Genomic DNA, 23,630 nt, shown 5'->3' on the forward strand with positions numbered 1-23,630 from the left:
CTACTGGCGATTGAATGCAAAGTTTCCCCCTTTTTAAAATAAGTAGTGAAAACACTCAAGCCAGCATGGGTTTAAAACATAATTGCTGAGCTGGAGGGTTTTCCTGGCAGATAACTGTCAGGACTTGTGAAGGAGTGCTTCTCTTATCCATTTGGTCTTTGCAGCAATAGTACTATGGACAGTGATGCCATACCATAAGAACTGGAATCAACAACACTATTGCATTGTTTCTGCTCTTTCCTAACTGGGCAATTCTGGTAGAGGTGGTGGGGAATAAGGTGATAAGGCTGTGTCTTGTGGGATGTCATAGGATTCAGTCTGCTCTCCTCTTTACATCAGTCTATTAGGAGAAGATGTATGGTGGTTTTGGGTTGAAAGTCTGTAGAGATTCTCAGTCATCCAGGTCATCCTTATCCCAAAGGTGCTTTTTCAGGAGGCAACTGGATTTTCTTGTTTTTTGTTTTTGTTTTGAAGACATTTTGCTTCTCATCCAAGAAGCTTCTTCCTGTCAGAGCTGAAACGTCTCCTCCTGAAGAAAGTCCAGTTGCTTCCTGAAAAAGCACCTTTGGTTTTGGGTTTGTTTTCTGATTTCCCTATTTCCCTACCTCTTCATCCTTGGCTAGGCCGGGAAATACAGTTGGAATGTCTACCTCTCTGTTAACTTTGAATAGGATGGCATTTCCCCTGAAGAAGCAGATCTATGACTTGGAATACTCTTGGAGTCATGATTGTGAAAAATGCATAAGTGGAAGCTCTAGTTATAAAAAATTTATATATATACAGTGATACCTTGTCTTACGAAATTAATTGGTTCCGGGAGGAGATTCGTAAGGTGAAAAGTTCATAAGACGAAACATTGTTTCCCATAGGAATCAATGGAAAAGCGATTAATGCGTACAAGCCCAAAACTCAGAAACCCGGAAGCCGGGCCGCCACCGCCGAAGGAGGCTTGAGCCTCCCGGTCCTCCCTGCCCCTTCGCCGTACGTGTCATCCTGGGTGAAGCACTGTGGGGGGGGGGAGTCAGGAAAGTCCTCCTGCTCCCCCCCCAGCCGGCTTGAGCCAGGATGACAGACAGGGCGAAGCGGCATGGAGCAATGTGAAGCTCAAGCCGCCGCCGGCTTGAGCCTCCCTTTGCTCCATGCCGCTTTGCCCTGTCTGTCATCCTAGGCGAAGCGCTGGGAGGAGGGAGTCAGGAAGGTCCTCCTGCTCCCCCCAGCCGAAAACAACGGAGGTCCGCTGCCGCCCGCTTGAGCCAGGATGACTGGTACGGCAAAGCGACATGGCGCAATGTGAACCTCAAGCCACCGGTGGCTTGAGCCTCCCTTTGCTCCTCGCCGCTTTGCCCTGTCAGTCATCCTGGGCAAAGTGCTGGGAGGAGGGAATCAGGAAGATCCTTCTGCCCCCCCCCCCGCCGAAAACAAAATGGAGGTCCACTGCTGGCAGCGGCTTGAGCCTCCCTTTGCTCCACGCCGCTTTGCCATGCCTTTCATCCTGGGCAAAGCGCTGGGAGGAGGGAATTAGGAAAATCCTCCTGCCCCCCCCCCGCCGAAAACAATGGAGGTCCGCCGCCACCTGCTTGAGCCAGGATGACAGGCAGAGCGAAGCAGCATGGAGCAATGTGAACCTCAAGCCACCGGCATCTTGAGCCTCCCTTTGCTTCACGCCGCTTCGCCCTGTCTGACATCCTGGGCAAAGTGCTGGGAGGAGGGAATCAGGGAAGGTCCTCCTGCCCCTCCCAGCCGAAAACAAAATGGAGGTCCACGGCTGGCGGCGGTTTGAGCCTCCCTTTGCTCCACGCCGCTTCGCCCTGCCTTTCATCCTGGGCAAAGCGCTGGGAGGAGGGAGTCAGGAAGGTCCTCCTGCTCCCCCCCCAGCCGAAAACACAACGGAGGCCCGCCGCCACCAGCGGCTTGAGCCTCCCATTGCTCCATGCCGCTTCGCCATACCTGTCATTCTGGCTCAAGCGGGCAGCGGCAGACCTCAAACTGTCCCAGTGAGGGTATGGCTAGCTGATGAGGCCAAAATAAGGCCGAAATAGATCTATCCTAGTCTTCCTTAATTTTCAAATTCATCAAAAAAACATGTGACATACATATATATACTATTTTTTATAACTAGAGCTTCCACTTGTGCATTTTTCACAATCATGACTCCAAGAGTATTCCAAGTCACAGATCTGCTTCTTATGGGGAAATGCCATCCTATCCAAAGTTAACTGAGAGGTAGACATTCCAACTGTATTCCTTGGCCTAGCCAAGGATATATATATATCTTCATCCTTGGCTAGGCCGGGGAATACAGTTGGAATGTCTCTGTGTTAACTTTGGAGAGATAGGTATATATATATATATATATATATATATATATATATATATATATATATATATATATATATATATATATATATATATATATATATATGTTTTCGTAAATTTTCACGGGTATATGTATGTAGATTGTTCTGAGTTCGGGTTTTGCCCTGTGTAATGTTTTGCATGTCTATGCGACGTTTCGGTGAAATCACATTCACCATCTTCAGGCTGGAGTTCCAATCTTTGTGTTGTTGTAAATGGAATATTAGCAAACTGACATTTCTTTCTAGTATGTAGTGTGGGGGTGGAGATTTGCTTTGAATGTAGCAAATAGATTGGGTGACTATGCTTCAGTGATCTGATTGGTTGGTGTAATCATAGTTGTTAGAAGGAATGACATGAAGATTTTATGAAGTTTTTTGTTTAAGGCTGATTTCCAAATATAAAATTCTAAAATCATAATAATTAGAAGGATTGACATGTTGATTATTATGAAGTGTTTATTTTGTTTAAGGCTGGTTTCCAAATCTCTGGCAGGCGGGAGGTATCATCTCTTTTATTTAAACAAAGGGGTCTCTTTTCAATTTCGATAGCTTCTAGAGAGATTCTTTTATATAAATTCTCTGTTTTGTGGAGTAATTTAGTTTTTTCAAAGTCAATTTCGTGCCCTGTTTTTTTAATGTGCTGGACAAGGGAGGAGGTCTTTTCTTGTTTTTTGACTGCATTCACATGTTCTGCTATGCGTTGGCTCACTCTTCGGTTAGTTTGTCCAATGTATGTGGCTGCACATGTTTTGCAAGGGATTTCATAGATTCCTTGGTATTCCAATTGGATTTTATCTTTGGGGCTCCTTAGGATATTAGATATTTTTTGGTTAGTGCAAAATGAGGTTTTGATGTTATGTTTGTGCAGGATTTTACTAATTTTATCCGTGGTGCCTTTGATGTAAGGAAGGATGGTGGTGCCATTGTCCTGTTCTTGATCTTGTTTTTTGGGGGGTGTCTCTTTATTGATTAGGTTTGTTATTGTTTTCTCTTTGAATCCATTAGAAATTAGTACATCTTTGAGTTTGTTCAATTCAGTTTTTAAGTGCTCATGGTCAGCTAAGCGTTTGGTTCTGGTGATGAGAGTTTTGGCCACTGAGGTGATTTGTGCGGGGTGGTGGTGTGAGTGTGCATTTAGATAACGGTTGGTATGGGTTTTCTTTTGGTAGATAGTATGTCCTAGGCTGCCATTGGGTTTTTTATAGACCAGTACATCTAGAAAGGGAAGTTGATCATTGATTTCTGTTTCCATAGTAAACTGTATTTTGGGGTGTAGGCTGTTGAGATGTGTGAGGAAATTGTCTAGTTTTTCTTTACCATGTGGCCAAATTACAAAGGTATCATCAACATATCTCAGCCAAAGTTTGGGTTTGTATTTGGCTTGCTCTAAAGCATTATTTTCGAAATATTCCATATAGAGGTTGGCTATGACAGGTGATAGAGGTGATCCCATGGGGGCTCCCTCTATTTGTTTATATCTTTGTTCATTATAGATGAAGTATGTATTGGTCAGGCAGTGGTTGGTAAGGTCTAGGATATATTTGGGGGGTTTGTGTTTGTCCTGGATAGCTGTCAAGGCTTCTTTAATAGGTATTTGTGTGAACAGGGACACGACATCGAAACTTACAAGTAGGTCATCGGGTTGTAGGTTTTGTTTTTTAATTATTTGTATAAAGTGGAATGAATTTTGAACATATGAGGCAATAGTTTCTGTATATGGTTGAAGGTATTTGGCTAAAAATTTGGCAAGGTTTTGTAGAGGGGAGCCTATAGAACTGACTATTGGTCTGAGAGGTATTCCTTCTTTGTGTATTTTTGGAAGGCCATAGAGTTTTGGACATATGGAAGATTTTTCTCTGGGGATGATTTTTTGCTGGATTTCTTCGCTGATGGGAGAGGCCTTGATTTTAGATTTGGTGGTTTTTTCTAGGTAGGTGGTAGGATCTGTGCTTAGGAGTTTGTAGGCCGGGTTTTGTAGTAGATTTGTCATTTTTTCTTTGTATTCTGCTGTGTTCATTACTATAGTGGAGTTTCCTTTATCGGCTGGGAGGATTATTATTTCCTGGTTTTTCTTAAGATTGATAAGAGCATCTCTTTCTTCTTGCTGTATGTTGCTTTTAGGAGGTTTACTAGAGCAAAGAATATTAGTGACTTTAAGTCTGATTTTGTTAGCAGTATCTGGGTTGATTTTATTTAAAGTTGTTTCAATTCCACATATGATGTTTTCAGTTGGGATGCGTTTTGGAGTTATTGCAAAATTGAATCCCTTTGAAAGAATATTGGTTTCTGTAGTGGTGAGTATCCTGTCTGATATGTTATGTACTGTTTTGGTCATGAATAAAAGAGATGACACGTCCCGCCTACCAGAAATTTGGAAACCAGCCTTAAACAAAAAAAACACTTCATAAAAATCACCATTCAATCCTTCTAATAATTATGATTTTGGACTTTTGAAATTTGGAAACCAGCCTTAAACAAAAAACACTTCATAAAATCACCATGTCAATCCTTCTAATAATTATGATTACACCAACCAATCAGATCACTGAAACATAATCACCCAATCTATTTGCTACATTCAAACCAAATCTCCACCCCCACACTATACACTAGGAAGAAATGACAGTTGCAGACATTCCATTTTACAACAGCACGAAGCTTGGAAACTTCAGCCTGATGATGGTGGATGTGATTTCACCGAAACGTCGCATAAACATGCAAAATATTACACAGGGCAAAACCCGAACTCAGAACAATCTACATATATATATATATATATATATGTCAAATGTTTTTTTTTTTTTAGCATTTGACACATACAGAATATATAATACAGCTATAAAATACAGAATATACACATATAGCTATAAAATAAAATTGACTGCCTTGAAATGGTCCTGGGTTGGGCCTAGAGGCAAAAAGGAGCTGTGACGTTCCTTCAATATACCAGGGTGACCCGACATTAAAAAAACATATATATATATAAGAAAAGACTTCCTCCCTTGTCCAGCACATTAAAAAAACAGGGCACGAAATTGACTTTGAAAAAACTAAATTACTTTCCAAAACAAAAAATTTATACAGAAGAATTACTATGGAAGCTATAGAGATAGAGAAACACCCCTTCAGCATGAACAAACGTGATGACACGTCCCGCCTACCAGAGATTTGGAAACCAGCCTTAAACAAAAAAACATATCATAATCATCACCATGTCAATCCTTCAAGTAATTGTGATTCCACCAACCAATCAAATCACTAAAACATAGTCACCCAATCTATTTGCTACATTCAAACCAAATCTCCACCCCCAACACTATATATAAGTAACAAATGGCAGTTGCAAACATTCCATATTTACAGCAGCACGAAGCTTAAAACTTCAGCCTGATGATGGTGAATGTGATTTCACCAAAACGGATTCGGATTTCTTCCCATGTAGGATTCAGAGATTTCTGGCGATGTTTCAACGAGGTCCCACTCGTCATCTTCAGGCTGGTGCTTCTGTCCTTGTTCTTGGGCGAACACAGTGAGACCTGAGCTGCCTTCCCTCTATAAATACTGGTGGGTGGGTGTGGTTTGATGGCTCATCAGCTGCATGCTGTGTTGAAACTTCCTGGTGAATCAGTGGGGTAACACCTGGGGTCCTTGCTGTAACTGAGGTATGCTGCTTATGCAAATCACACCCAACTACCAGTATATATAAATTACAAGCCTTTGCAGACCCAATAGTCTCTACTTCAAAGTTAATAGACTTATTAGAAGAATATGGGAAAGTAGCTGGTTTGAAAGTCATTAAAAACAAGACACAAATATTAACTAAAAATATGACAGATTCCCAGATAAAGCAATTAGAAACTAAATCAAACATGAAAATAACCGAGAAAGTAAAATATTTAAGTACAGTGATACCTCGTCTTACAAACGCCTCGTCATACAAACTTTTCGAGATACAAACCCGGGCTTTAAGATTTTTTTGCCTCTTCTTACAACTATTTTCACCTTACAAACCCACCACCGCCACTGGGATGCCCCGCCTCTGGACTTCCGTTGCCAGCAAAGCACCCGTTTTTGCACTGCTGGGATTCCTCTGAGGCTCCCCTCCATGGGAAACCCCACCTCCGGACTTCCGTGGTTTTGTGATGCTGCAGGGGAATCCCAGCAGGGGAATCCATCAGCGCAAAAACAGACACTTCGCTGGCAACGAAAGTCCGGAGGTTGGGTTTCCCAGCAAAGGGAGCCTCAGTGAAATTGCAGCATCGCAAAAACACAGAGGTCCGGAGGTGGGGTTTCGAGGACTTCAGTGTTTTTGTGATGCTGCGATTTCACTGATGCTCCCTTCGCTGGGAAACCCCACCTCCAAACTTCCGTTGCCAGCGAAGCGCTGGTTTTTGCAGATTCCCCTGCTGTGATTCCCCTGCAGCATCGCAAAAACACAGAAGTCTGGAGGTGGGGTTTCCCATGGAGGGGAGCCTCAGGGGAATCCCAGCAGTGCAAAAATGGGCACTTCAGCTGGCAAAAGGGGTGAATTTTGGGCACGCATTAATCGCTTTTCCGTTGATTCCTATGGGAAACATTGTTTCATCTTACAAACCTTTCACCTTAAGAACCTCCTCCCGGAACCAATTAAGTTTGTAAGACAATGTATCACTGTATTTGGATATCAGCAAAATCCATGTCATTAAAAGAAGACAACTACAATAATTTATTTATTTATTTATTTATTAGATTTGTATGCCGCCCCTCTCCGAAGACTTGGGGCAGCTAACAACAATAAAGAAGACAATGTAAACAAATCTAATATTAAAAATAATCTAAAAAACCCCAATTTAAGAGACCAATCATCCAAACAACTATATCATGTGTAAATTCTATAAGCCTAGGGGGAAGGGAAAAATTTCAATTCCCCCATGCCTGATGACAGAGGTGGGTTTTAAGGAGCTTGCGAAAGGCAAGGAGGGTGGGGCAACTCTGATATCTGGGGGGAGCTGGTTCCAGAGGGTCGGGGCCGCCACAGAGAAGGCTCTTCTCCTGGGTCCCACCAAATGACATTGTTTAGTCGATGGGACCCGGAGAAGGCCAACTCTGTGGGACCTAACCGGTCGCTGGGATTCATGCGGCAGAAGGCAGTCCTGGAGATATTCTGCTCCAATGCCATGAAGGGCTTTATAGGTCATAACCAACACTTTGAATTGTGACCGGAAATTGATCGGCAACCAATGCAGACTGCGGAGTGTTGGTGTAACATGGGCATGCCTTGGGAAGCCCATGATTGCTCTCGCAACTGCATTCTGCACGATCTGAAGTTTCCGAACACTTTTCAAAGGTAGCCCCATGTAGAGAGCATTACAGTAGTCGAACCTCAAGGTGATGAGGGCATGAGTGACTGTGAGCAGTGAGTCTCGGTCCAGATAGGGCCGCGACTGGTGCACCAGGCGAACCTGGGCAAACGCCCCCCACAGCTGAAAGATGGTTCTCTAATGTCAGCTGTGGATCGAGGAGGACGCCCAAGTTGTGGACCCTCTCTGAGGGGGTCAATAATTCCCCCCCGGGGTTATGGACGGACAGATGGAATTGTCCTTGGGAGGCAGAACCCACAGCCACTCCGTCTTATCCGAGTTGAGCTTGAGTCTGTTGACACCCACCCAGATCCCAACAGCCTCCAGGAACCGGCACATCATTTCCACTGCTTCGTTGACTGGACATGGGGTGGAGATGTATAACTCGGTATCATCCGCATACTGATGATACCTCACCCCATGCTCCTGGATGATCTCACCCAGCGGTTTCATGTAGATATTAAATAGCAGGGGGGAGAGGACCGACCCCTGAGGCATCCCACAAGGGAGTAACCTCGAGGTCGACCTCTGACCCCCCACTAACACCGACTGCGACCGACCGGAGAGGTAGGAGGAGAACCACTGGAGAACAGTGCCTCCCACTCCCAACCCCTCCATCTGGCGCAGAAGGATACCATGGTCGATGGTATCGAAAGCCGCTGAGAGGTCAAGAAGCACCAGGACAGAGGACAGGGCCCGCCAGAGATCATCCATCAACGCGAACAAAGCAGTTTCCGTCCTGTAGCCGGGCCTGAATCCAGACTGCTGGGGACCTAGATAATCGGCTTCTTCCAAGGACCGCTGGAGTTGGAGCACCACCACCTTCTCAACCTTCCCCATAAAGGGAAGGTTGGAGACTGGACTGTAGTTATTAAGCACGGCTGGGTCCAGGGAAGGCTTCTTGAGGAGGGTGCCTTCTTATAAGGAGCCGGGAAGGACTCCCTCCCCAAGGAGGCATTGACAATCTCCTGGACCCAGCTCCGTGTCACCTCCCTGCTGGCCGAAACCAGCCAGGAGGGACACGGATCCAGTAAGCAGGTGGTGGAACTCACAGCTCCAATGGCCTTGTCCACTTCATCAGGTGTCACAAGATCAAACTCTTCCCAGACAGGTGGACAAGTACGTTCCCCAGTCACCTCGACTGACTCGTTGTCAGTTGCCTCTGTTATCCAATTGGAGTCGAGGTCCACCCAGATCCGAGTGATTTTATCAGCGAAAAACGTGTTAAAATCCTCGGCACTACTCTGCAAGGGCTCCCCAACTCCCCCCTGGTTAAGAAGGGAGCGGGTCACCCTAAAAAGAGCGGCCAGGCGGGATTCCACTGATGCAATCAAGGCGGCATGATACGCGCATCTTGCCGCCTTGAGCGCCACTTTGTAAGTCTTAATGTGAGCTCTTACAAGTGTTCGATCGGATTCGGACTTACTCTTCCTAAAGCTCCTAAAGCAAATTAAAAACGACTTAGCAATTTGGAAGAACTTGTAATTATCATTTTTAGGTAGAATTTCTACAATTAAGATGAATATCTTACCCAAAGTTTTATTTTTATTTCAAGTAATTCCGATAAATCCCGGAAAAGAATTTTTTAAAGAATTAACAAGAATAACAAAAAAATTCATACGGTAAGACAAGAAGCCTAGAATAAAATATCGTGCAATAGAAGATACAGTGGTACCTCGAGATACGAGTTTAATTCGTTCCGGACCTGGGCTCTTAAGTCGAGCAGCTCTTATCTCGAACGACTTTTCCCCATAGGAATTAATGTAAATAATTTTAATTGGTTCCAGCCCTCAAAAAACTCACAAAGTTAGTCTAAATTATGCAGAAAGACATGTTTTTAATGAAGAAATGTACATGTACATATAAATGAATAATGAAGTTTCTTTCACTTAACTTGTAAACTTTCTTAAACTTTTAAATTTACATATGTTCAACTTCTCTGCCACCCAATCCTGTAGGACAGAGGTCCCCAACCCTTTTTGCACCAGGGACCGGCTTTAAGCGATCAAGAGAGGAATGGGTGAATGAATGGACGGAGGGTGGGAAGGAAGGAAGGAAAGAGGGAAGGGACAGGAACAGAGGAAGGAAGCAAGGAAACTTATGAAAGGGGAGAGTAAGAGAGGAATGAGTGAAGGGAGGGAGGGAAGAAGGTGGGAAGGAGAAAGAAAAGAAGAAATAGAGGAAGGGAAGGTAAAAGAGAGAAAGAAAAAGAGCAAGAAAGAAAGAAAGAAAGAAAGAAAGAAAGAAAGAAAGGGGGAAGGGACAGGAACAGAGGAAGGAAGCAAGGAAACTTATGAAAGGGGAGAGTAAGAGAGGAATGAGTGAAGGGAGGGAGGGAGGGAAGAAGGTGGGAAGGAGAAAGAAAAGAAGAAATAGAGGAAGTGAAGGTAAAAGAGAGAAAGAAAAAGAGCAAGAAAGAAAGCTGCAAGCCCCCCCCCCCCCCCGAGTCCCCCAGGCCGGCTGCAACCTTTTAAAACACGCGCGCCGCTTCGCAGCTGTCTCCTGAAGCCGAACGCGGAAGTTAGCGTTTGGCTTCAGGAGACAGCTCCTTGGCGCTTGTATCTCGAATTTGGGCTTGTAAGTAGAACAAAAATATCTCTCCCCTCCCAGCTCTTATCTCGAGTTGCTCTTAAGTAGAGCAGCTCTTATGTCGGGGTTCCACTGTATAAAGAAAGAGGGAGTCTCGCCTTTCCAAATTGGAAGTTATACTACGAAGCCGTTTCTTTAACTTGGATTAAAGAATGGCTTACTTTACAAAACAAGGTTATTAAATCTAGAAGGCCATGATCTAATGTTGGGATGGCATGCTTTCGTATGGTATGAAAAGTATAGAACACATTCCTATTTTAAGAGACATATAATTAGGAAGGCTCTTATAGATGTTTGGATCGATATAAAGAAAGATTATTTTTTAGTTTTGCCAGAATGGATATCTCCTATAGAGGCCATAAGCCACCCAAATTTAATACAAGAGGGTAAGATCTGGAAATACAAGGACTTAGTAGATAATCAGTGGAATTTAAAAACGAATCAGGACCTGTTGGAGACAGGTATTGTTATAGACTGGTGGCAATATGCGCAGATTAAGTCTAGGTTCTATAAAGATAAAATAACATATATACTTAGAAGGGACAATAACATCTTAGGTAAATTAACAACAAATCAAAGAAAATTGATTGGAAAAACATATAAATTTTTAATTAATTGTAAAAATACTGAATGGACATTAAAGGATAATATGATTAGTTGCTTTAGAAACCTAAACAAAGAGATAGACTTAAATACTTGGGAAAACGTATGGACATATAATTGGAAAATAACAAAGTCAACATCCTTCAAAGAAAACCAAATTAAAATGTTTTATAGATGGCATCTGCCGCCAAATAGAATTTCAAAAATGTTCCAAACTAAGTCACCTAACTGTTGGAAATGTAAAGTAGAAATATGTACTTATCATACTTGGTGGACATGCCCAAAAGCAAAAGAATATTGGAACCTAATAGAAAAATGGTTAAAAGAAATAACACAGCAAGAAATCAAGAAAACATCAGAACTCTTTTTATTAGGTATTTCAAATAAGAAATATAAAAAAGATATATATTATTTAACAATCCATATATTAGTAGCTCCACTAAGTGTTGCATGTTATGTATGTCATGTCTGTCTATGCAATTTAATAAAAATATTTTTTTTAAAAAAAGAATATTATGACTTGCATATTGACAAACAAGCTGCATTCATTTTTATCGATGCAGAAAAGCCTTTGATAAAATAAAATTTATTTTATCAAAGACTTTTTCTGCATCGATAAAAATGAATGCAGCTTTTTTGTCAATATGCAAGTTATAATATTCTATCCAAATGGAATTTGGTGATAAATTCAGTAGAATGATAAAAGCAATTTACAATCAACAAACCGCACGAGTCCTGATAAATGGAGATACGACCAATAAAATAGAAATTAAAAAAGGTGTCCAACGAGGGTATCCACTTGCTCCCCTAATTTTCATATTAGCGCTAGAAAGTTTATTAAGAAACATAAGAAATAAAAAAGAAATAAAAGGCCTGAAAAGCAAAAAAGAGGAATACAAATTACAAGCTTATGCTGACGACATGGTTTTCATCCTTGAAGAGCTGCTGGAAAACGCTAATATCCTCTTTGATGAGATTGAAAGATTCGGAAAAGTTGCAGGATTAAAAATTAACAAAACTAAAACTAAAATAATAACTAAAAATATGACAACCAAGCAAAATGAAAAATTAGAGAATTCCCTAGGTTTAAATATAGTTTAAAAGATTAGGTATTTAGGATTAACACTAACATTGAAATGCTCAATAATAAAAAGAGATAACTACGATATAGTAATACAAAAAGTAAAAACAGACTTAGAAAAATGGGCAAAACTTCAACTATCACCTCTCAGCAAAATTGCCTTAATAAAGATGAACATACTCCCGAAATTATTATATTTGTTTCAAACCGTCCCTATTAAATTAAACAAAAACTTTTCCAATACCCTAGATAAAATAATTCACAGATTCATTTGAGCCAAAAAGAAAGCTAGAATTAATTTAAGATACCTACAGAATCGCAAGACAAGAGGAGGGATGGGATTACAAAACTGGAGATTATATCAACAGGCCGTAGCCATGACCTGGATTAAGGACTGGATAACCCTTTGAGACAGAAGATTATTGACAATAGAGGGCTTTAATTTGGAATTTGGATGGCACTCCTATCTGTTTGGTGCAAAAATAAATCATACAGCTTTTTTAAACAACACTACATAAGGAAAAATCTAATAGAAGTTTGGTTAAAAATTAAAGGGCAACATTATATACAACTACCAAACTGGATATCACCAACAGAAGCAATAATCTACCCAAATACATTAGATACAAACAAAATACAGTGGTACCTCAAGATACGAACTTAATTGGTGACGGGAGGAGGTTCGTAAGGTGAAAAGTTCGTAAGACGAAACATTGTTTCCCATAGGAATCCATGGAAAAACAATTAATGCGTGCAAGCCCAAAACTCAGAAACCCAGAAGCCGGCCGCCACCACCGAAGGAGGCTTGAGCCTCCCTTTGGCCCATGCTGCTTCGCTCTGCCTGTTGTCCTGGGTGAAGTGCTGGGGGGAGGGAGTCAGGAAGGTCCTCCTGCTCCCCCCCCCAGCCAAAAACACCCGCTTGAGCCAGGATGACAGGCAGGGCGGAGCAGCGTGGAGCAAAGGGAGGCTGAAACCGCCGGCGGCTTCAGCTTCCCATTGCTCCGCGGGAGCGGCAGACCGCCTTTGTATTTTTGGTTGGGGGGGAGCAGGAGGCGCAGGATCGGGCCGGCGGTGGGCGCGCCGCGAGGTAGCAGGTCAGCATCCTGGGCGGCTGGGCGGCGGGCGAGGAGGTGCAGCCGAGTGGACCTGGCTCTGGCTCCGGCTACACCTCCAGCCAGAGCCAGGTCCAGCTACACCTCCAGCCAGAGCCAGGATGGGGCGGGCAGTGGGCGCGGCGGCAGCGGTAGGGGCGAGGGTGCGGCCGATTCGGGGGCTGGCGGCCCCCGACGCAGTGGGGAACATCGGCGCGGGAGGCAGGAGAGGACCGGGCGACTGGAGCAGCAGCGCGGCTTCTTTTTGCCTGGGAGGGAAGGTGAAATGCCAGCGGCTCTAGCAGCTGCTACGAGCGGCATTTCACTTTCCCTCCCTTGCAAAAAGGCCGGCATTCTGGGATGATGGGGCCGGACTTCCCAGGCGGAAGGCGTGCCCCTCTCCGTGGCTTCTTTTTGCCTGGGAGGGAAGGTGAAATGCCAGCGGCTCTAGCAGCTGCTACGAGCGGCATTTCACTTTCCCTCCCAGGCAAAAAGGCCGGGCGAGGAGGTGGAGCCCGTTTCTTTCCTGCTGCCACTACTCTCCTTGAAGGTTTTCCCGACAAAGCGCTGCGCTGGGCTCCAAACTGGCGCAAAGTTCTCCCTGCCTCCTCTGCGGCCACCTTCCCCAAGGAGCCTCCCAACCGCAGAGGAGGCAGGGAGAACTTTGCGCCACTTCGGAGCCCAGCGCAGCGCTTTGTCGGGAAAACCTTCAAGGAGATAAACGAGCTCCGAAGTGGCACAAAGTTCTCCCTGCCTCCTCTGCAGACGGGAAGATCTTTGGGGAAGGCGGCCGCAGGAGGAGGAATAGGAGGATAAGCTGCAGCAGCACCCGCCCCGCCAGCACAAAGGTAACCCCGCCCCCTGGGCAGCAAGAAGGCTCCTTTGGGAAGGCGGCCGCAGGGGGAGGAGCTGGAGAGGCAGGATAACTTTGCGCCGCTTCGGAGCCCGTTTCTTTCCTGCTGTCACTATCTCCTTGAAAGTTTTCCCGACAAAGCGCTGCGCTGGGCTCCAAACTGGCGCAAAGTTCTCCCTGCCTCCTCTGCGGCCACCTTCCCCAAGGAGCCTCCCAACCGCAGAGGAGGCAGGGAGAACTTTGCGCCACTTCGGAGCACAGCGCTTTGTCGGGAAAACCTTCAAGGAGATAAACGAGCTCTGAAGTGGCGCAAAGTTCTCCCTGCCTCCTCTGCAGACGGGAAGATCTTTGGGGAACGCGGCCGCAGGAGAGGAATAGGAGGATAAGCTGCAGCAGCCCCCGCCCTGCCAGCACAAAGGTAACCCCGCCCCCTGGGCAGCAAGAAGGCTCCTTTGGGAAGGCGGACGCAGGGGGAGGAAGAGGAGGATAAGCTTCAGCAGGGAGGTTGCTGGGAAGCCCCCCAGCCCGGCTGTCACCTTTTAAAACAGCCGGGCGGCTTTCCAGGAGCCTCCCGCAGCCGAACGCCAAACCCGAACTTCGGCGTTCGGACGTGCGGCTATTTAAAAAGGTGACAGCCGGGCTGGGGGGCTTCCCAGCAACCTCCCGAAACCCGAACTTTTGCCGAACTTCCGGGTTCGGGGTTCGGGGGGTGCTGGGAAGCCCCCCAGCCTGGCTGTCACCTTTTAAAATAGCCGCGCGGCTTCCCAGGAGCCTCCAAACGCCGAACGCGGAAGTTCGGGTTTGGGGTTCGGCTTCGGGAGGCTCCTAGAAAGCCGCGCGGCTATTTTAAAAGGTGACCACCAGGCTGGGGGGCTTCCCAGCACCCCCCCGAACTTTTGCCGAACTTCCGGGTTCGGGGGTGGGGGGGTGCTGGGAAGCCCCCCAGCCCGGCGGTCACCTTTTAAAACAGCCGGGCGGCTTCCCAGGAGCCTCCGAACGCCGAACCCGGAAGTTCGGGTTTGGCGTTCGTACCTCGAAAAACGTTCGTAAGAAGAGGCAATTTTTTTCTGAACCCCGGGTTCGTATCCCGAGTTGTTCGTAAGACGAGGGGTTCGTATCTTGAGGTACCACTGTACTAACTTACGAACCATTATTAAATGATGATATTCTACTACACACAATTCAAGGATTACGAGATAAAGGGATTACCATTGACTGGATACATTATTGTTCTGTCGAGCTCTCTGGTAGAATCCTCCCCAAAATGCACAGATACAATTCCAGACACACACACACGTTTGAAAATTCAAAACAATGTTCTTTATAATGAAAATTCACTTAAACCAAGCCCTCTTTTGGGATAGCAAAGAGCACATGTCTCCAAACAAACTGGTAATTTATACAAGTCCCTTATCAGTTCTATGATACATAGCTTGCAGCTGTGAGGCAATTCACAGTCCTTCTTCTTTCACAAAGTGAAACACACTTTGCTCTGGTTTAGTTTCAAAGCGGGGGAAAATCAGCACACAAAAGGTCAAAGTCAGTAAGGCAGTCACGAAACACAAGGATCAGATAATCCTCCACAATGGCCAAACCCACAGTCTACTCTTTATAGCAGCCTCACTAATTCCCACAGCCCCACCCAACCACAGGTGGCCTCATTTTCTTTGATAATAATCTCTCAGTTGTTGTTGCCTATGCATCGCTCTCTGCATGCATGGCTGTATCATTAACTCTTGTTCTGAATCCAAGGAGAAGCTAGATAATTGATCTCCTTTTGAGCTGTCTGCCACACTCTCCTCCTCCCGGTCACTCATGTCTTCTTGGTCAGAGGAGCCTTCATCAGCATATTCCACTGGGGGCAAAACAGGCCTGCAGCATGTGGATGTCTCCCCCACATCCACAGTCCTTGGGGCAGGAGCTGGGCCAGAACTAACCACAACACATTATTTACAAATAAAGTCAAAATACAATGAAGATAAGAAAATAGGATTTCAATCGAAAAATCAATTAGACAAAATATTATTCAGCCCAGAAGAAAAATTGGTTTCAAAATTCTATAAACAATTTCTTAATGTAGAAATGATGGAAGATCAGCTTAAAGGACCCATGATACCATGGGCACAAAATTTCAGCTACACTATTAATATTGATGAGCAGCGTTCCCTGTAAGTTGCGTGCGCGCCCCAAAATACCCCCCCCCACGCATCCTTTTCCATGGGCGCGCACTCCCCATCCCCCTGCCAGCCCGCGTGGGGGGGGTGGGGGTGGGAAGGGGTGGCAGTAGGAGGAAAGGGAGCCGCGGCCGCCCCTGCCTCCCCACGGTGCCTCCGGCCAAACGCGCTCCTGGCTTCTTGGCTCTGCCCCCCGCCCGATCTGCCCCCTCTCCTCCGCTGCCTCCTGCCTTGGGGCGTGACTTCTCCCGCGGCGGTGGCGGCTGCGGGACAAAAGTGCTGCCAGCCAGGGGGCTGTGCGAGAGGGCTTTCTCCGTGTGCTTCGGGAATGCCCGCCCCGCCCCTCTCGCAGCCCCTTCGCTGGGACCGCTTTTGTCCCAGACTTCCAGCAAGGGGGCTGCAGTAGAGGCAGGGCAGGCGTTCCCAAAGCGCTCGCAGAAAGTGCTCTCGCAGCTCCCTCGCTGACAGAGAGAGAGGGAGAGAGAAAGTAAGTGAGAGAGAGAGAGAAAGTGGGGGAGAGAGTTAGCAAGAGAGAGAAGAGAAAGAAAGCAAGAGAGAGAAAGAAAGAGTGAGAGAGAAAGAAAGCAACAGAAAGAGAGCAAGAAAACAGAGAGAGAGAGCAAGAGGGGGAGAGAGAAAGAGAGAGAAATTACTCTTGATTTAAAGCATATAGTAAAAAGCACCCAAATAATAACAGAAAAAATCCCCCAGCCGTTTGTGTGTGTGTGTGTGTGAACTCTTGAACCATTTCCAATAGCTCACCTCTAATTGGAAATACTGTAGTTCAAGAGTTCACACACACACACACACACAAGGGGGGAGGAGACAGGGATGGAAAAAGAGAAGATAATAATAGTAATAGATTTTGGTTTTGTTTTATTATTAATTTCTTTTAATTAAAAAAGAAGGGATTTTTTTATCTTATTTATTTATTTATACATACATACATACATACATACATACATACATACATACATACATACATACATACTTCTATGCTGCCCAGTCCCAAAGGGACTGTCGCTCAGACACTATACTTTTCCGCCCACACCGGAAAAAAATTAGAGGGAACATTGTTGATGAGTGGAAAAAAATATGGATTATTAATTATAAATTGACAACATCTTCTACATATAAAGAGAATACAGTGATACCTCATCTTACAAATGCCTCATCATACAAACTTTTCGAGATACAAACCCGGGGTTTAAGATTTTTTTGCCTCTGCTTACAAACTATTTTCACCTTACAAACCCACCGCCGCCGCTGGGATGCCCCGCCTCTGGACTTCCGTTGCCAGCAAAGCACCCATTTTTGCGCTGCTGGTATTCACCTGAGGCTCCCCTCCATGGGAAACCCCACCTCAGGACTTCCGTGTTTTTGTGATGCTGCAAGGAATCCCAGCAGGGGAATCCCAGCAGCGCAAAAACGGGCACTTCACTGGCAACGGAAGTCCAGAGGTGGGGTTTCCCAGCAAGGGGATTCTCAGTGAAATCGCAGCATTGCAAAAACACAGAGGTCCGGAGGTGGGGTTTCCTATGGAGGGGAGCCTCAGGGGAATCCCAGCAGTGCAAAAACAGGCGCTTCGGCTGGCAAAGGGGGTGAATTTTGGGCTTGCACGCATTAATCACTTTTCCATTGATTCCTATGGGAAACATTGTTTCGTCTTACAAACTTTTCACCTTAAGAACCTCGTCCCGGAACCAATTAAGTTTGTAAGACAAGGTATCACTGTATCTATAAAATGTTCTACAGATGACATTTGCCACCTGCCCGACTCTCTAAAATGTTTCCAAATACATCACTAAAATGCTGGAAGTGCCAAAAGAAAATTGGAACTTTTTACCACACATAGTGGACTTGCCCAAAGGCCAAAAAATTTTGGGCTAAAATTAAAAGTCTTTTAGAGCAAATAACAAACTTACAAATTCCATTAAAACCAAAGCTATATATGCTCGGAATTATCAGGCAAAAAATAGCAAAAGAGGACAGATATCTAATAATACACATAATTACTGCCGCCAGAATCACATTTGCGCAAAATTGGAAACTAAATAATATGAGCCGGGGTGGCGCAGCAGGTAGAGTGCTGTCCTGCAGGCCACTGAAGCTGACTGCAAGATCTGCAAGTCAGCGGTTCAAATCTCATCACTGGCTCCAGGTTGACTCAGCCTTCCAACCTTCCGAAGTGGGTAAAATGAGGACCCAGATTGTGGGGGCAATGTGCTGGCTCTGTTAAAAAGTGCTATTGCTAACATGTTGTAAGCCGCCCTGAGTCTAAGGATATGGGTGGCATAAAAATAGAATAAATAAATAAATAAATCCCATCAACCTTAAATATAATAAATAAAATCTATGAAATTACTGAAATGGATAAATTGACAATGGAAATTCGACAAAAAGACAATACAGTATTCTACCAGAAGTGGAAAAGATGGTATAACTGGGTTGACCAAAAAAACTATTTAAAACTTTAAAAAATTACACTACAGTCAAATATGTTATTTACTATCAATCTTGTTACTCTTTATTATTCCTGTAACAACAAGGTCAACTTGCAAGTTGGCAAATATATGTTTGTCTTATCCTTTTTTTTCTGTATTGTATTTGTCTTGTCTTCTTTTTAGTGTAAATAATTAATAAAGACTATTTTAAAAAAATAAAACATAGAAACATAGAAGACTGACGGCAGAAAAAGACCTCATGGTCCATCTAGTCTGCCCTTATACTATTTCCTGTATTTTATCTTACAATGGATATATGTTTATCCCAGGCATACTTAAATTCAGTTACTGTGGATTTACCAACCACGTCTGCTGGAAGTTTGTTCCAAGGATCTACTACTCTTTCAGTGAAATAATATTTTCTCACGTTGCTTTTGATCTTTCCCCCAACTAACTTCAGATTGTGTCCCCTTGTTCTTGTGTTCACTTTCCTATTAAAAACACTTCCCTCCTGAACCTTATTTAACTCTTTAACATATTTAAATGTTTCAATCATGTCCCCCCTTTTCCTTCTGTCCTCCAGACTATACAGATTGAGTTCATTAAGTCTTTCCTGATACGTTTTATGCTTAAGACCTTCCACCATTCTTGTAGCCCGTCTTTGGACCCGTTCAATTTTGTCAATATCTTTTTGTAGGTGAGGTCTCCAGAACTGAACACAGTATTCCAAAAGTGATGCTTTTATTTTTTTTAAACCCCTACATGGCTTGACTTCAGAACTACCTTCTCTGAATAAAATTATCCTGTCCTGCCTTGATTGTCCCTTAAGCAAAAGTTTGTGAAGTAAAGTTGTGAAATGAAAGAAATGGGAATCAGAAAGAACTATTTTCTGTAATGTTCCACAAGTCATGGAACAGTGTTTTTTTTCAAAATTCTGTATTGTATTGTTATTTTAATTGTGTTGATTTTATGAATGTCTTGTACTTAGAGTTAGTTGAACCTGACAGATAATAGGTGAATGAATGAGTAAATAAAGTTTGTAAGACAAAATTATTCTGTTTTCTAGGCAACAGTGAGCATGTATTATTAACTAAAAAAATAATTATACCATGGCTACAGGAGATATTAAAGGAAACTTGCATAAAATAGAACAAAAACTTCGGATTATAAATTATCCAATTGATGTGGATTATATGGGGTAAGTGGAAGCATATTAGTAGCCAATATTTGGTATAAACGTGGCTTATTGGTGAATTGCCTATTGAATTTTCTGCTCAGCAAACAACTATTCTTTGTTTTTAAACAATGTACAGCGTTATCTGAATGTAGTAAAGCAGTCTCTTCTAATCAGAACAAACTAGAATGGGAACATTCTAGCAGCTCAAGCTGCTGCTGTTTAATGCCAGGCTCCCCTCATTCGAGGCTTAATATTTATTGTTGTTGTTGTTGTTGTTATTATTATTATTATTATTATTATTATTATTATTATTAATTAGATTTGTATGCCGCTCCTCTCTGAGGACTCGGAGCAGCTCACAAAAGCAATAGATACAATAAAATACAAATCCAATATAAACTATATTAAAAAACCCATTATAAAAAACTAACAACTCTAAAACAATCATACCAATCTCATATGTTGAGTCAGGAAAGGTAAGGGGAGAAATCAATCCCCCCATGCTTGGTAGTATAGATGGGTCTTCAACATCTTATGGAAGGCAAGGAGGGTGGAGACAATTCGAATCTCAGGAGGGAGTTGGTTCCAGAGGACTGGGGCCGCCACAGAGAAGGCTCTTCCCCTAGGTCCCGCCAGACGACATTGTTTAGTCGACAGGACCCGGAGAAGGCCGACTCTGTGGGACCTAATCGGCCGCTGGGATTTGTGCGGCAGAAGACGGTCCCGTAGGAATTCTGGTCCGATGCTATGTAGGATTTTATAGGTCATTACCAACACTTTGAATTGTGACCGGAAACTGATCTGCAGCCAATGCAAGCTGCAGAGTGTTGACGAGACATGGGCATACTAGGGAGGCCCACGATAGCTCGTGTGGCTGCATTCTGCACGATCTGAAGTTTCCGAACACTTTTCAAAAGTAGCTCCATGTAGAGAGCGGTGCAGTTGTCGAACCTGGAGGTGATGAGGGCATGAGTGACTGAGAAATGAGGAGGAAGCTGACCTGGCATGTATAACTGATACTTGGCTGGGCCAGGGGGGGAGTGTTCCCCTCTCAGAGATGTGCCCAGACAGGTTTCAAGTTATGCATCAGCTGCGACCCCAGGGAAGGGGTGGAGCTATTATTGCCTGGATGAGTCTTCTTCCTCGCAGGATCCCTGCCCAGAGATTGTTGGGTGTGAGTCTTCCTCTTGAATTTGGACTCAGGGGTTCCATTGAGCTAGTTTTTTGACATATTTGCCTCCCAGCTGCATTAGAATGGCTCTGCTTGTGCTGCTAGATGCGGTAGCCGGATTGGCGGTAGAGTTCCCCAGGCTCATAGTACTTGGGGACTTTAACTTGCCATCACTTGGCAAATCCTCGGATATGACTCAGGAGTTCATGCCTTCCATGACAACCATGGATTTGACCTAAGTAGTTCAGGGTCCGACTCATGGGGAGGGGGAACACACACTTGACCTGGTGTTTCTCTTAGGTCAGTAGAGGTATGATCTGGAATTAAGGGGTATAGTTGTTTCTCGCTTGTTGTGGTCAGATCATTTTCTACTGAGTTTAGACTTTAAGGTACCACTCCCCCACCACAGGGCGGCAGAGCCGATTAAGTGACTTCGTCCCAGATGCCTAATGTACCCTAAAGAGTTACAGAAGGAGTTTGGGGAGATACTTGACTCTCTTGTCCACAAACCAGCTGAGTTACTCTTTGTTTTAGTTGGTTTCCAGAGAATCTGATTTAGTGGAAATTTTTCAAGAAAAATTGCTCACCCTGCCCACTACTACTCCCCCAAAACAGCCCAGACACTGCCCCTGCTGCCAAATGTCCCACAGTGGTGGCAAGGACGTGAAAATGGGATGGAGCCAGTCTCTGCTACCTGCCTGCTGCCCTTGAATAGGCCAAACTCCGAACAACTTTTAGTTTTTTAAATTTGATAAATTTAGATATTTTTTCTTATTGTATTTTAATAATCAAGTTAATCTATTTTAATTATTACTAATTTAATCTTAATATTATTGGGGGGTTTCTTAATGAATGGATGACTGGGGTGTATGTAATATTGTGTATAGGATGAATGATTGGTGTGAGTGTGATGGTTGGAGTGGCTGGGATTATGGTATGCATGAGATGAATGAAAATAGCATGAATGACAGATTTGGCCCACCTGACGCTCGGGAGCAGGAGAGGAAGGGGCACCGATCTCTGGGGTGGCAGAGGGTCGGAATATTTCAGTGTTGCTGGGGAGAGGCAGATATGGCGGGGGCCACAGAGTTAGCCATTCCAGGGGAACGAGGGATCATTGCTTAATAACGATCCCTTGTTCTGGCTCTGTGAGCCCAATCTTGGGTACTGGTGATGAGTGTAACTCTGGCCCTGGGCTCAGGTTGCTGCTGCTCAATGCCAGGTCGGTGGTAAATAAAGCTCTCCTCATCCGGGATCTGATCCTGGATGAGGAGGCCGACCTGGCATGTATTACTGAAACCTGGCTGGGCCCAGAGGGAGGTGTTCCTCTCTCTGAAATCTGCCCAGCCGGGTTTCAGATATGGCATCAACCTCGACCCCAGGGAAGGGGGGGAGGAGTGGCTATTATAGCCAGGGAGAGCCTTTGCCTATGTAGACTCATTGCTCCGGAAATTGCGGGTTGCGAGTCACCATGACAGCCATGGACCTGACTCAAGTAGTACAGGGTCCGACTCACGAGGGAGGGCACGCACCTGACATGGTATTCCTTTCCGAGCAATTGAGTAATGGTCTGAGACTAAGGGGCTTAGAAGCACTGCCTTTGTCATGGTCAGACCATTTCCTACTATGGCTTGACTTCCTGGCTCCAATCCTTCCCCGCAGGGAGGCGGAACCAATTAAGATGTTCCGCCCCAGACGCCTGATGGACCCAGAGGGCTTTCAGACGGCGCTTGGGGTTATTCCAGAGGCACTCGTCCACAGTTCGGCGGAGTCTCTTGCGGAGGCCTGGAACAAGGCTGCAGCGGAGGCTCTTGACCGGATTGCGCCTTTGCGACCTCTCCGTGGCGGTAGACCCCGTAGAGCTCCATGGTTCAACGAGGAGCTCCGGGAGTTGAAACGCCAAAAGAGACGTCTGGAGGAAGAGTAGGTCTGAATCTGATCGAACACTTGTAAGAGCTTTTATTAAGACTTACAAAGTGGCGCTCAAGGCGGCAAGATGCGTGTACCATGCCGCCTTGATTGCATCAGCGGAATCCCGCCCGGCCGCTCTGTTTAGGGTGACCCGCTCTCTTCTTAACCAGGGGGCAGTTGGGGAGCCCTTACAGAGCAGTGCCGAGGATTTTAACACGTTTTTCGCTGATAAAGTCGCTCAGATCCGGGCTGATCTCGACTCCAATTGGACAATGAGTCAGTCGAGGTGACTGGGGCACGTACTTGTCCACCTGTCTGGGAAGAGTTTGATCTGGTGACACCTGATGAAGTGGACAAGGCCATTGGAGCTGTGAGTTCCGCCACCTGTTTACTGGATCCATGTCCCTCCTGGTTGGTTTCGGCCAGCAGGGAGGTGACACGGAGCTGGGTCCAGGAGATTACCAACGCTTCCTTGGGGAGGGGAGTTTTTCCAGCACTCTATAAAGAAGCGCTTGTGCGCCCCCTCCTCAAGAAGCCTTCCCTGGACCCAGCCGTACTTAATCACTATTGTCCAGTCTCCAACCTTCCCTTTATGGGGAAGGTTGTTGAGAAGGTGGTGGCACTCCAGCTCCAGCGGTCCTTGGAAGAAGCCGATTATCTAGGTCCCCAGCAGTCAGGTTTCAGGCCCGGTTACAGCACGGAAACTGCTTTGGTCGCGTTGATGGATGATCTCTGGCGGGCCTGGGACAGGGGTTTATCCTCTGTCCTGGTGCTCCTTGACCTCTCAGCGGCTTTCGATACCGTCGACCATGGTATCCTTCTGCACCGGCTGGAGAGGTT

General features: G+C 45.0%; 1 protein-coding gene across 4 annotated transcripts in view; it reads left to right on the forward strand.

Moving 5' to 3' along the window:
• CEP44 (centrosomal protein 44) overlaps positions 1 to 23,630 on the forward strand; it is a 54,113-nt gene that overhangs the window by 555 nt on the left and 29,928 nt on the right. For 3 of the 4 annotated variants that reach the window (XM_070757470.1, XM_070757473.1, XM_070757472.1), the window contains exon 2: positions 19,598 to 19,729. The exons of the other annotated variant lie outside the window; for it this stretch is intronic. In XM_070757470.1, the coding sequence (XP_070613571.1) occupies positions 19,641 to 19,729 (89 nt within the window). In that variant the 5' untranslated portion in view covers positions 19,598 to 19,640. The remainder of the gene's footprint in view (positions 1 to 19,597; positions 19,730 to 23,630) is intronic. 4 annotated transcript variants of the gene reach the window in all.

This window comes from Erythrolamprus reginae, chromosome 7, assembly GCF_031021105.1.
Source record: "Erythrolamprus reginae isolate rEryReg1 chromosome 7, rEryReg1.hap1, whole genome shotgun sequence".
NCBI lineage: Eukaryota > Metazoa > Chordata > Lepidosauria > Squamata > Dipsadidae > Erythrolamprus > Erythrolamprus reginae.